Source organism: Lissotriton helveticus, chromosome 9, assembly GCF_964261635.1.
Source record: "Lissotriton helveticus chromosome 9, aLisHel1.1, whole genome shotgun sequence".
NCBI classification, from domain to species: domain Eukaryota; kingdom Metazoa; phylum Chordata; class Amphibia; order Caudata; family Salamandridae; genus Lissotriton; species Lissotriton helveticus.
The window spans coordinates 519,254,471-519,268,280 of NC_136070.1; the positions used below are offsets into that span (position 1 = coordinate 519,254,471).

Below are 13,810 nucleotides of genomic sequence, written 5' to 3' on the forward strand. Positions count from 1 at the left end.
ATAAGATGTTATAAACAATCTCCCCATTCTGTCCTACGGGAACAGGTAGCCTTGCAATAGTGAAAATCGAAATTGGCAGTATTTCACTAATAGGACATGCCACACACATCACGTCATGTCCTACCTTTCACATACAATGCACCCTGCCCACAGGAGTACCTTGGGCCTACCTTAAGGGTGCCTAATATGTAGAAAAGGTAAGGTTTAAGGACTGGCAAGTATGTGCACTTGCCAAGTCGACATGGCAGGCCCAGACTGCACACAGGCTCTGCAATGGCAGACCAGAGCACATTTTACAGGCTGCTTCTGTGAGTGGCAAAATCAGTGCTGCAGCCCACTAGCAGCATTTGATTTGCAGGCCCTGGGCACACACAGTGCACTATACTGGGGACTGATTAGTAAATCAAATAGCCAATCATGGAAACACCAATCCATAACAGTAATTTACAAAGGGAGCACTTGCACGTTGGCACTGAACAGCAGTGGCAAAGTGCCCAAAGCATCTAGACCAGCAAAACAGAGTCCAACACACAGCAAAAACACAGGAGGGTATACAGGGGAGAGCTCAGAGTCAGACACTGCTACTTCGTGCAGGGGGGGCAGCGTAGGATCAACTAATCATGCGCCGAGCATCCTATCGCACACTAGGCCACACCTTGCATTAACTGAGATAAACACAATACGCACCACGACTCATGCGTGGGAGCGGCTCAGTTAACTTGCCCACAAATACCCTATCTATGCACCAAATCTCCCGCTGGCATGGCACTCTAGCCTATCGGTCACGATGGAAAGGAATAACATGGCGCTTCTAGAACAGGCTGGCATTTTGACTCTGGGAGACCTGTACCCAAATGGCTCATTTATCACACACGATGACCTGTCATATATCAGTAACCAATCACTGCTCTTCCGCTTCCTATATCATCGATTACGGGCTGCTGCTCGAGAGCTATATCCCTCCTTTCCCGACGAACGCCCTACCCTACACTCTCTACAGTTACTGATTACTGCACCTACCCATGCTCACATTGTGTCTAAATTATACCGGCAGGTACAGGAAGAGATAGGCGCTGACACTACCCCAATGAGAGATAAATGGTCTGCAATGTTAAATGCCCCCTTACAGAGGGAGACTGGACGGCCACCTGCACATTGACCTCACTTCTCCCCCCCAACAGCAACTTGCGCCTTATTCATTATAAATACATACAACAGGTATATCACACTCCCCCTTAAGCTGTATAAAATTAAACTACGTGAGGATGCCAAATGCACGCGATGCAGTGCGGACGAGGCGGACTTTGCGCACCTCGCTTGGTGTTGCGAGAGGGTGCAGCTGTACTGGTGAATGTCATTGCCCATCTGGTGAAACTGTTGTCTTGTGACATTCCATGTACCCCCAGAGTATGCTTACTTGGCCTGGATGTACCCCTTAGAGCGAAAGGGAAGAAACGCAGACTGTCTATGCACTGGGATAGCAGACGTGCCCCACTGATTAAGGACTGGTTGGTGGACGCTGCCTATTGTAGAGATAACTTTCTGATATATGCTGAGGAGCTGCCGACTGCTTCTACCCTCAGACATCTGGGAACCACTGTCTGAGTATCTATGTAACAATCCGGCTTTGACCAAACGGGCTCCTGACATCGTGCTTCAATCCTAGATTTTAACATCTGACTTCCCTGCCTGTTAAGTTTTGATGTCTTTTATGCTTTATGTGCGATGCATATGTGTTACTGTGCTGATTCTGTGATTTGTATCTTGGATCTCATACTGTAGTCTTTAGAAGATCATGTATGGTGCTTATGACTGATGTGTGACTTGTTCCTCTTGATTCTCTATGATAAAACTGATAAATAGAAAAATAAATAAAAAATAAAAACTAATCATGCGCCGAGTAGTGCTACAGTGCAAAATGCAAAAATAAAACGCTGACAGACACGGAATCCCGTAAGATTTGGATGTTCCCCCGCCCCATCTTCCGTGCCCTCGTTCACTTTTTTCCATCATTCCCCAACCCCCCCCCCCCCCCTTCCAGTGGTCCCTGGGCAGTACGAGGCACTACACAAGGTGACCACACACAGAGTGGTGACACTCTGGGATTAGTTTAACTGTGGCTGAAAAAGTGTTTCCTACAGAGGGGATGTCTAAAATATTACTGCCAGTTGCTTAAGCAAAAAGCCTGAGCGCACACAACTTGCAAATACACACGCTTTGTGCAACCGGCTGGGGATAAAAGCCTTTGCAAACAAAATTTCTGCTTTTTGACGAATAGTTTCTGCACTCAGCGCCACAGACTGTCCCTTGTATGCTCGGAGGAGGCCTAATGGCGTCGATAGAGGGTTGACAGAAGCGAGAAGGGTCAGCACACTTCTAAGTTAAAAGGACACAGATGCAAGAAGGCTCAGGAGCAAGACGTCCGTCCACGGATCTGTTTAAAGAGAGCTGGGAGTTGAACTGCAGATTACGACTACACAGGAAGGCCAACAATGAGGAGACATACAGTATAGATGGGAAAAGCCAGCAGTGTACAGCAACCACAGAACTGTTCAATAGCAAGAAGGGCTTCAGAGCTGGAAATCTTCAAGTATGCGTGCTACGCAGAAATGTGAGAGCAACTACGGAGGAATATAACAAACACCTGATCATTTCAGTAATATCTACAGTAAGAGCCGAGGCCCAACTACTGTGGCAAATAGTAGGCCATGAGCTCTCACAGCCCTCTTAACATGTAAATGCAGCAGTGCAAAAAACAAAAAAAACGGGCCAGCTCACTGGCTAAAAGGTAGAACTAAATGCTGGCACAGGCCATGGATGCAGAACAACATGAATGAGTGCATCCACTGGAACAGCGCTACCATGCACACCCCGCAGACCTACAAGGCTAGCTCAGAGGTGTCCAAAGTAGTTCCAGGACGGCAAAATACTATGTAGATTTACAGGATATCCGCAGAACCCTTTTTTAATTTACATTTACTAGATGGTGGTTGATCTTGGAGTGGCAAATTAAAGAAAAGTTGCAGAAAATCTGTTTGTTAAAACAAGCATCCTATTAGCAATTTGCGGATGTCGGGACCATCAGAAAAAGTTTGGGCAAAAAAATGGCAGAGCACTGCGAGGGGGGGGGAGGAGTTGCGCTTGTGAAGTCCGGTGGGAGGAAGCAATGGAGGTGGAGTAGTTCTAAAAATACAAAACAAGTGAAAAGTGGGGTGCCAGTCACGAATGTGTGTCAACCACCCCACCCCGTGCTGCACTAGAGCATCACATAACAAACAACTGACGCACAAGTACCCCGATTCACCCCAACGTCCCTGTATCTTCAGCCCCCTCACTCTAAATACACACAGGAGGCTGTTTTCACGTGTCATGTTTATTATTCACAAAGCATGCTGAATATTGTAGTCTCCTGCATGTGATGAGGAATATAGAACTACAAATCCCGGCATGTTTACTGCCGTTGGCTGCAAACGAGGCCCGCAAAAAGTAAAGCTTTGGTGCCACGATTATACCAAAAGTAAAGAAATAGAAAAAAAAAATATTTGTCTTTACTTTTGGTATAATCGCGGTGCCCGTGTGTTACGTTTAATGTTAAAAGTAAAGCGCGGGTGCCGCAATTATACCAAAAGTAAAGAAAAATATGTTTTTTTTTCTGTTTCTTTACTTTTGGTATAATCGCGGCACCCGCGCTTTACTTTTAATATTAAAAGTAAAGCGTTGGTGCGGCGATTATACAAAAGTCAAGAAAAAGAAAAAAGCAGCTATTTCTTTACTTTTGGTATTATTGCGGCACCCGCGCTTTACTTTTAACATTAAACGTGAAACACGGGTGCCGCGATTATACCAAACGTAAAGAAAAACAAGCACAGTCCGCTGATTTCTTGTCTTTATGGGCCATGTGTTTAAAACACATGGCCCCATAAAGATAAGAAATCGCTTACGACAGCCGTAATGCAGGCGAGGCCGTCCAAGTGGGATGGCCAAAAAAGAGAAAAGTCTACGTCAGACAGACCTTGTTTCCAATGGCTGGCCACCGTTTAGCATAAACGGTGACGCCGGCCAATGGGAAAGAGGGGCGGGGCTTAAAGCCCAATACATGAAAGACCTCTAAAACATAAAATCTCGCCAGTGAGACTGCGCATGTGCGCAGCCCACGCAGGCGAGACCTAGAAAATGGAAGGGAGACCCACGCCAATGGTGGCAGGTCTAACAATAATTATATGTAGTCATGGCATAATATTATGCAGTGGAAAAACAAATTTTGCCTGACGGGTATTCTTTTGTGAATAGCTGCTACGTGTAAATAAGACAATTTAATATCATAAAGTTTGGTTTACAGCAGTAAATGGCTTTGCAAATCTTACCTGTATGTCTTGACTTAGCATGCTTTGATGCCACATGTTGACCCTCCCCCCATAGCACCTTCTCAATAGGACATACTTTGAGTTTATATATTTGTTTCCATACATTAATGGAAAATATAATTTTAAAACATTAACACAATGGTTTTGGAGCCTTAGAAAAGCAAACATTTGCTAAACAGTCAAAATGGGATATAGCCAACGAAGTAGACTTACCAGCTAACCCTATTTCTAGGGCATAATCGATGTGCTCGATGCATAAATATTCCACAAGAATCGAAAATATCTTGAATGCATTCTTTGGCAAATCAGAAGGATCTGACAGCTTAAAAATAATCAAATACAAACTTTGTTAATAAACGTTTCAAGTACCACAAAAACATACCAATACAGATAAAGCAAAGGGTAGAGAAAGGTTAACAAAGCAGAGTCCTCTTTACACATTACGTCAGCCCCAACACCACTTAATAGGTTACTGCGGCACCATCTCCGGGTTCCCCAATCTAAGCTTGCTACTGTAAAGTCTAAAGAAGGCTTTAATCAGACGGTTACCAATTGCAGCTATCTCCGGCAAATAATTGGGTTTTGCAGGATAAAAGCTTCTTTTGAATGCCAATAAGGGGTAAATAATGACAGAATAGATCCAACAAACCTAGCACACACAGATGATTCGATCATTTGCGTATTTATGCCTTGAAGTGCCTGAAAGAAGCACTATATACTTCACCTAGGGAACCTGAAACCATCAAGCTTCACTGTAAAAATTACAACCAGTCTCAAGATGTTAGGAAGAAGACTACAGGATGAGGCCTGGACAACATTACTCCAGGCCGCTGATACGGGGGATTCCAAATTGTTCTGGAGTATGGTCAATGCCCCTTTCTGAAACATGACCATATCCCAGAGCTTAATTTCTATGTTTCCTGCGATTCATGGGTAGCCCACTTTTCTGGAATTTTTTACTAAAACCAACCAGCTAGCTTGATGACTGAAAGGGCAGGTGACCCGCCTAGCCACTTACTCCCATTAGGTTTTACTCTAGAGGAAATTTTGCTTGCTTTGCAACAAAGCATAGGTGGGAAAGCACCTGGCCCGTATGGGGTACCCGCTGACACATTTATAGCAGCAAGTGACTTGCAAGGGCTCCTTGTGACAAAGGTTTTTAATGCAGTTGCTGAATGCATAATCCCTTACTCTTGCACCACCTCAATCATAGTTCCTATCTTTTAAAAGGGAGATAAATCAGACCCTAAATGCCATTGTCCCATCCCTCTCCTTGATTACTCTGTTAAATTAATGAAAAAGACATTGGTGATGAGATTGGAGGTGTTTGCATATAATAAAATAGATTTATCAGAAGTCCAGTTTGGCTTTAGGAGGGCTTTAGGGATTGTTGAGCATTGTGCTAATCTGGAACTGCTGATTGGGAAATATACTATAACGCAAGAGGACTTCCTACCAAGCAGTGAAGAAGAAACTCACAGCACTAAATTTCAAATACGCGCTATTATAGCCAGCCTATCTCAAGATTATGCATGGACAGAAGTCATACACTTTTTGAAAAACCTGAGGCGTTGCAGAATGGATAGAAATGACATTTCCAGCTACTACATCAGAAAGGTCAACACAAAGTATGCATCCAGACTAACAACCACGATGGACTGGGAGGGTGCATCGACAAAGGGTGAACTGTAACACCGCAGCCGCAAACCCCTCACTGGAACAAGTGTTTGAAAGTCGACAATCGGCACTACTCACAGTGGCAACATTCAAGGATCAAGATCCCCCACTCCAAAGCAGAATTCTCAGAGGACACAAATATACACTCAGTCTTGCCTTATTCCCTAATATCAACCTGCAAATAGTGAATGATTATTTGGGATAACTTCCCAGAGAGTCACAGCTCCTGATCCTACACTGTACTGGATGTACACGAGCAACAGACTTTCAGGTATTCCCAACTTCGCAATAATATACTAATGCAGTACACAGCTAAGGTCCAATTCGCTGCCCTGTAATTATGGCTTCCAAGAATATATGAGCGCAGCAAGGCACAGTAACCAAACCTCCCGTAGCGAATGCAAACTGGCTGCAGTTGGAATGTTTACAGTTTACGTTAATGATTTGGTCCACCATAGTTTATTGGGTAGACCTTGTACTGGACTGTAGAGGGGATAATTGTTGACCTGGCCCACCCCCAACTAGTGTCTCTAACCGCCCCCACTCCAGTGCAGTGGAAGGTCATCGAACAATATGCACCCATCCATGGCTATGTTAGGTAGATACAATATTATCACATGGAATGTCAGGGGAATGGGCTCAGTGCACAAACAACATAGAATATATGCCTACTTATATAAAAGAAAAGCACAGATTGTCTTACTCCAAGGGACACGCCTCACTAATTTGAAGGCTCTTAAATTACGTAGGAAATGGAGAGGTCAAGTGTTTAATACATCATACTCTGCTTTTACACTGGGGCTGCAGTTAGGATAAGAAGCGGAACCCCATTTGTCGTCTTAGACCAGAGAATAGATGCAAACGGAAGATATGTCCTGATACATGGCACCCTAGATGGCATGCATGTAGTTATGGGCAGCATATACGCCCGAACTATGATCAAGATAAATTATTAGAGGCTTTCAATGGGCCATTAACGGAATGAGTAAACTATCCCTGGTTAATAAGCGGGGACTACAATGCGGTTCTGGACATTAGCTTAGACCGTTCATATCCCCCACTTCAAGGAGCGACTGCCATTAAGCAAGCGGCTGCGCGGCTGGGCAGAAGGATGGTTACTGGCTGACGCCTGGTGTATTAAACATGCAAACTGCAGAGAGTACTCATTTTATTCACCACCCCATATGCTCAACACAAGATTAGACTGAGTGTTCTGTTCCTTTTCCCTTGTGTCCCAAGTTATGCAGGCCGAATACATGAGTAAGACGTTCTCTGACCACAATTCATTAGAAGTAACACTGTCATGCGGAGGGTCCGTATGCCAAACCCCAATTGGAAGTTGCGGGCGTAGCTACTGGAGGTTGCAGTGTTCCGCAGCATCATGGCTACAACCATCACCAACTATTTTACTGATAACGCCAACACTACACCCTCTAGATCAATCAAATGGGATGCCCTCAAAACAGTTGTGAGGAAAACAGCTATCAGCGCAACTGTAGGGGCACGTCAAGCTGTTCACAAAGACCTACGAATGGACAAGCTGATTAAAGTAGAACAGGACACCACTGGCGACCCTACTAAAGCAACAGAATTACAAGAAGCGTGTATATCGTATGCAGACCTACTGGAACGCCTTCGTACTATAGATTACCAAGCCTACACACAATTACGACATGCAGAAGCAGATAAATCAGGTACCCTCCATGCACGACTTCTACACAACACGCCATTCCCTACCCCCATACTCTAAGTCACCACGCCCAACGGCAAAACGGTAAATACACAGAAGAAAATTAATTCTGCCTTCTGCGAATATTATTAGACACTCTATGAGGCTTCTGCAGCAGTGGGCGAGGAAGCAATGGAAAGCTTTCTTGGTGACCTCAACTGTCCCCAGCTGTCTCAAGCCAACCAACGAGAACTAGTAGACCCTGTCTCCAACAAGCATTTGCAATGCAATAGGTCTCGCATTTACCCGAGTTTAAGCTATTGACATTGTAAATGACACTGCCTTTTATTTATCTTTTAAAAACGAAAACAAAAATAAAAGGCATTGTCGTTTGCAATGTTAATAGCTCAAACTCGCGTAACGAAAACAAAAATAAAAGGCATTGTCATTTGCAATGTCAATAGATCAAACTCGCATAAATGCACGACCTATTGCATTGCAAATGTTTGTTTATTACCTGCATTGCTTCCACTGTTAACTCGGTTTTTAACTGCTTGTCTCTTTAAAACTTTGACATTTCACTTGTCGTAACAGTGTTTTAATGTAGTTGTCTAATCTGCTGTTAACTATTTGTAAGCAATATAATTTGTTGTACTTTCTCCCACTAGAAATGCTTTGTTCCGCTTCACACAGTGGGGGATTAATGCGTCACTCTTTAAAACTCTCTTATCTGAGGTCTCAGATGTTGGAAACTATAAAATGTATTTAGTCAGTGACTTGTAGATCAGTGGGTTCATCGCCCTGCAGCAGCGATCTGTGTTAGAACTGTCTCATACTGTATCCTGCTCTAGTCATGAAAATAAGACAATTGACTTGACGAATAAACACTAACTATTCAAACAAACACGTACAGACAGTCCATTGCCCCACTGTATTGACACTCGAGTCTAGAGGATTCTCTGCGGCAGGTAGTTAATCCCACCAAGCTACCCTACCCGTGGATGCCTAATCTTTCTTTCACACAGAGAGCAGCGGGAAGTAGGGCCAACGGGAAAACATGAGATTTATTTTAAAACATCAGTACATCCACCATATGGCCAACATTCTACACTCTTGAAAACATTAAATAAATGTGAATACCAATTCACTCGTTGCGCGCACCTCGCTCTTGTGGGGGGTTAAACGTGCATTTTGACACTTTTACATGCTTTCATTTAGCCAGCATTGACAGTCATGTTTTCCGAAAAGACACTCAAACCATCCTTAAGGTTACAGCGCAACCTTCAAAACCATGCGTGAGGCGACGAGCAGGTGTCTCAGAACATGGCACTCCAGATATTGGGTATAATCTGCTGAAACTCAAGGAATGGGAGCAAAAACAAGCCTTTGTGAACGCCACTTTAGCAGGTGAACCCCAAGCCCCCCCACAACCCGTCACACACACACACAATCTGGTAGTGGGTGCGCATATGGAGGGAAGACTCTGGTTGCATCCTTGCAAATTCAGTAACCTCCTGGGACATCCAGAGGCCGCCCAATGCCCCAGGGGCTACCGGAAGAGTGAGGGTGGGGTCGGGTAGGGGGGAAGGAGCGACGGACACGGGAGGGGTGAATGAAAGTGGAGGGTGAGAAATTCTGGAAACAGGAAGGATACTGAAGAAAGTAAGCCATAGAGGGAGGGGGAATCTGGGCTGAGGGATGGGGAGGGGTGAGTGATATTGGGTGGGTGAGGGAGAGTGGAAAGTCAGGGACACTGGGGAGTGAGGGGTAGGAAGGGGACTCGGGCAGTGGGCCTCTGATGGCTGCTGGAGTAGTGGGTGGAATGGGGGGTGTTGAGGGTCCTTCAGGATGGAGGGACACCAAAAAGCAAGGGAGAAACCGTAGGTGGGGGGAGAGGTGAGGGTCAGGGACGGTTGAGGGGGGCTGGAATGCTGATGGACAAGCCAGAGGGTGATGGGGGGCAGCTCAGGGGTAAGGTGGAACCGCAGGGTCAAAGAATACTGGAACTCTGATACGATGATGAAGACAGGTTTATAAAGCGCACAGATGCTCCCGGCGCTATAGCATATTTTCAGAGAAGGCTGCCATGCTCTGATCTGGCAAATCCGAGGCAGCACATTCAAGTGTTTCTGAGGGCAGCGAGTAGCAAGGGCCCCGGCGCGTGCATGTGAAACGGACCACCCTAACAAACTTGTTTGTTAATAATATTACCAATGCTCGGGGTGCAGTAGACTTCTCTCTGCTCTGAGCCCCGGAGCCACTGCACCCGATACACCATCGATAGTCAAGTCCCTGGGCGGGAGGCTGGGACTTCAAGCAGACGGTTGACCCTACCTGCAGTGAAGACATGCGAGAGGCCCCTGTGGAGTTTGCCGGGGGCGCTGCTGCTCCCGCAGCTCGAGGCCACCTCCCTGAGGCCCGGGGCGCACCACCTGCCCCCCCACGTCTGCCGCCATGCTGCTCATTCCAGGCCCTCTTCCTTCCTTCTTCCGGTGCTCATGTGCACGGGTCGCCTTCCTTGGATGGTGTGCGGTGGTCTGGGGCTGCCTGCCGCCCATAGGCCTCTTATACCGGGAGGAGGGCCAGGGGGGACCCCCGGCTGATCCAGGCGAGCAGGTGGTGGCGGGGCGCAGGCCGAGGAGTGCCGGGAGGAGGGGTTGACACTGGGGGCCTGTCCAGACGCCATTGCCAGGGCTTCCTCTGGGGGGGCCGGTGGGGTCCCCGCAGGCCGCAGACAATACACATCCTCTCCAATAATATTTTTTGTGTGAGGGAGCCGGTGCCTCTGGGAATACACACACCCGGGGGTACAAGTTCAAACAGGGCCATGGGAACACAGACTGCCTGAGGAGGTTGATTGCCTTCTCCTAAGCAACAAAGAACATAAGCATGATCACTTAAATTGTCCATTTTGTCAGCCATCATAGATTAATTCCTATATGCGGTGAAACAAACTCACACATACAGGCCCAACATACACTCTGCATGCAACTCCGCATTCACTCCACATCCATTTCCCACATGGATGGAACACTAGACGTGGCTAAGGGAGACTGTAAACCTTTTATCAGTTTTACCGACCATGAAGCAGCTTCGTCCTCATAGCAATCAGTGCCAGAAAAACAAGCGTTCGCGATAGCTATTGGAAGCAAGCTGGAAATAGGGGGTTAAACGAGACACATCGGGGAGGGGGGAGACCTGGGAGGGCTCGCGCGCCGGGCCGCCGCGCTGCCCGCGACGACCCGGAAGCGGTTGGGAAGCCGGCCAATCACAGTGCGGCCCCAACCGGAAGTCCCGCCCCATCGCGGCGAGAGACAGAGAGAGCTGCCCGAGGAGCCACGAAGGCTCCGCATTGAGTCCCGGTCCCGAGATGGGGGTGAAGAGCGGGCGGGCGCATGGGGAAGGCGGGGCTCTCATGTGGTGAGAGAGCCCCGCAAAGCGCTACCGCCGCCCGAGATGCTGATCCGCCGCCGAGCACCGCCAGAACAGGTAAGTGTGTTGAGTGAGAGGAGGGGTGAGCGGGGGTGGGGTGTACGCGTGTGTGTGTGTCTGTTTGAGTGTGTTTGTGCGTGCGTCTGTCTGTCTGTGTGCGCGTGTGTATGTTTAAGGGGGGGTGCGTGTGTGTATATGCAGTGTGTGTATGGCTTTCTTTGTGCGCATGCGTGAGTGACGACGTGCGCGCTCACGAGGTCGAATCTCGGCCTGCAAATGCGCGTGGTACTTTGCTGTCCTCATTCCCCGAAAAGTAACAACATAAGTTGTCTCGCTAGACGCAAAAGCTTCGCTTTTGCTTACGTCTAGCGAGACCTAAAAATGGGATACAAGAAGCAATCCGGGAACTCCCCCGTAACAAACCGCTGGGGTTGGATGGCCTTCTGGCTGAATTTTATGACGCCTTCTCGGATAAATTAATCCCCAGCTAGAGTGACTGTACAAGTCCGCTCCAGAAGCTGGAGGCCTCCCAGCTTCTACAATGCAAGCACTAGTTACCTCTATCTCCAAGCCGGGGATAAAGTCTCCAAAGATAGCCCAGGCTATCGCCCGCTATCACTGTTAAACACTGAATACAAGACTTTGAGTAGGATATTAGCTCGCCGCCTACTCCCCTTCTTGCCGCAACTCATTCACACAGACCAATGCGGCTTTGTGCCTGCCCGCAGTACTTCCCTAAACAGACGACGTCTATATAATGTCCTGGATGCAACCCCCAGGATCCAAGTGGAAGCCGGCTGCATATCCCTAGACCTGCGTCAAGCTTTCAATACCCTCAGCTGGAACTACATGCGGAGAACGCTCAGCAAGTCTGGTATCCCTCCCGAGGATTTACAATGGGTTAAATTGCTCTACACAGAGACAACAGCCAGGGCTCGCACTGAGGCACACATATCTCAACCCTACCCTGTGGGCAGAGGCACGCGGGAAGGCTGCCCATTATCCCCAATTCTATTTGTGTTAGCGCTGGAGTCACTAGCGCTAAAACTCCGGCAGCAGGCAGGGGAAAAAGGCATCCGCATTGGTAACACCACGCATACACTGTCACTAAATGCGGACGATTTAATCCTTTATATTAACAACTTACAAGACAACTTAGATCCCATACCCGGCATTTTCAAGCAATTTGAACAAATCTCAGGACTCGCCTTAAATGAGCCCAAGACCGATGCTTTTCTATTCCAGCGGGAGGTATATCTAGAGCCTATATGTTTTGGGCCCTCTATGTTTCAGGTAGCACCAAACACCTTCCGATACCTAAACATTCAAATATACAGGACTCCACAAGACCTTCTGGATGGTCATCTCCAGAGGGTGGTCACCATATTACGTACCCAAGTAGCATTTTGGACATCACGACCCATTTCAGTGGCAGACCGAGTTGCTATTTCCAAAATGGTCATGCTCCCACATCTACTTTATTACTTTACCACCCTTCCCATAATCATCCCAACCACCTTTTTTATAGCTTTGAACACACTCCTATTGGACCTGATCTGAGGGAAGGGTCGCAGAAGGGTAAGCTTACCAAACCAAAGCTTCAACTAGGTACGGACAAAGGAGGCATGGGTGCGCCAGATTTCTGTGCCTACTGCTTTGCGAGCCAGTGGCAGTGGCTTGAGTATTGGCTTGCTGGACGAAATCTACATGAGCTAGGTTACACACCTCTAGTCCTCGCCAAAGTCACTCTGCATACCTCACTACTACTCCAAATTAGAATCCCATCAGCAGCCTCCAGTTTCTAAAAATAGCCCTAACTTGTTGGTGAAGAGCACTCCAATACACAAACCAAAAGATCCAGTATGCCCCCAACACCCCACTGCTAGGGATTCAAACTCCAGCGGGGTTAGTAAGTAAGCGGTGCATACACAAATTGGCATACTGCGATGGTGCAAGCTTGTGTAATCATTTAATAATAGCTAGGCCACAGCAGTGGACCAGACCCAAAGCACAAAGCTGTATGGCCTACAGGCTGCCAATATTAATAGGTTTCAAATTCGGTTGTTCATGTATAACAATCTATTCATAAAAGAATAAACTGATTGGTAATATTATGAAAGGTTTTTTATAAGCTGATAATATTGATTCTCTCAATTCATACACAAGTGTTGCTCCACATATGTAGAATGTATTGATGAAACTACATCATTGCAGCCATCTTCTTATATACATGGTTAATTAAAAAAATGCATTGAGGGAGAGTATCCCTGCTTCAGGGGTAACTATAAAGAAAATGAAAAAAGAAAAGTCGGTTTAGGACAGTTAATGGGGAGTAGGAAAAGATGAAGTAAAATGACAACATGTGAGAAACGCGAAGTGCAAGAGGAATGTTCCTCAAACTAAAAAGCAACGCCCATCCGTACTTTCATGACTTTAATAAGAGACAATTGAGGTATCATGAACAACCGTTCAAGCGGTGTGGTGAGGTTGACCATTCACACCTGAGTGCCAGAAAACCAATGTGAACCACATGACTGCTCCCAAATGAACATGAGAATAAAAAACAAGTCACCTTGTGAATTTGAACACGGGGGAAGGAACTAGTCATGCTGTTTCAAGTCTAAAAGTAACCTCATTGCAAGTGAACCTTCAATAACCACAGTCTGGG

At 46.7% G+C, this 13,810-nt stretch overlaps 1 protein-coding gene across 1 annotated transcript in view; it reads right to left on the reverse strand.

Moving 5' to 3' along the window:
• Positions 1 to 13,810, reverse strand: part of EXOC5 (exocyst complex component 5) — a 159,563-nt gene that overhangs the window by 62,022 nt on the left and 83,731 nt on the right. Inside the window, exon 13 of the mRNA XM_078660366.1 lies at positions 4,578 to 4,686. Coding sequence (XP_078516492.1) covers positions 4,578 to 4,686 — 109 coding nt within the window. The remainder of the gene's footprint in view (positions 1 to 4,577; positions 4,687 to 13,810) is intronic.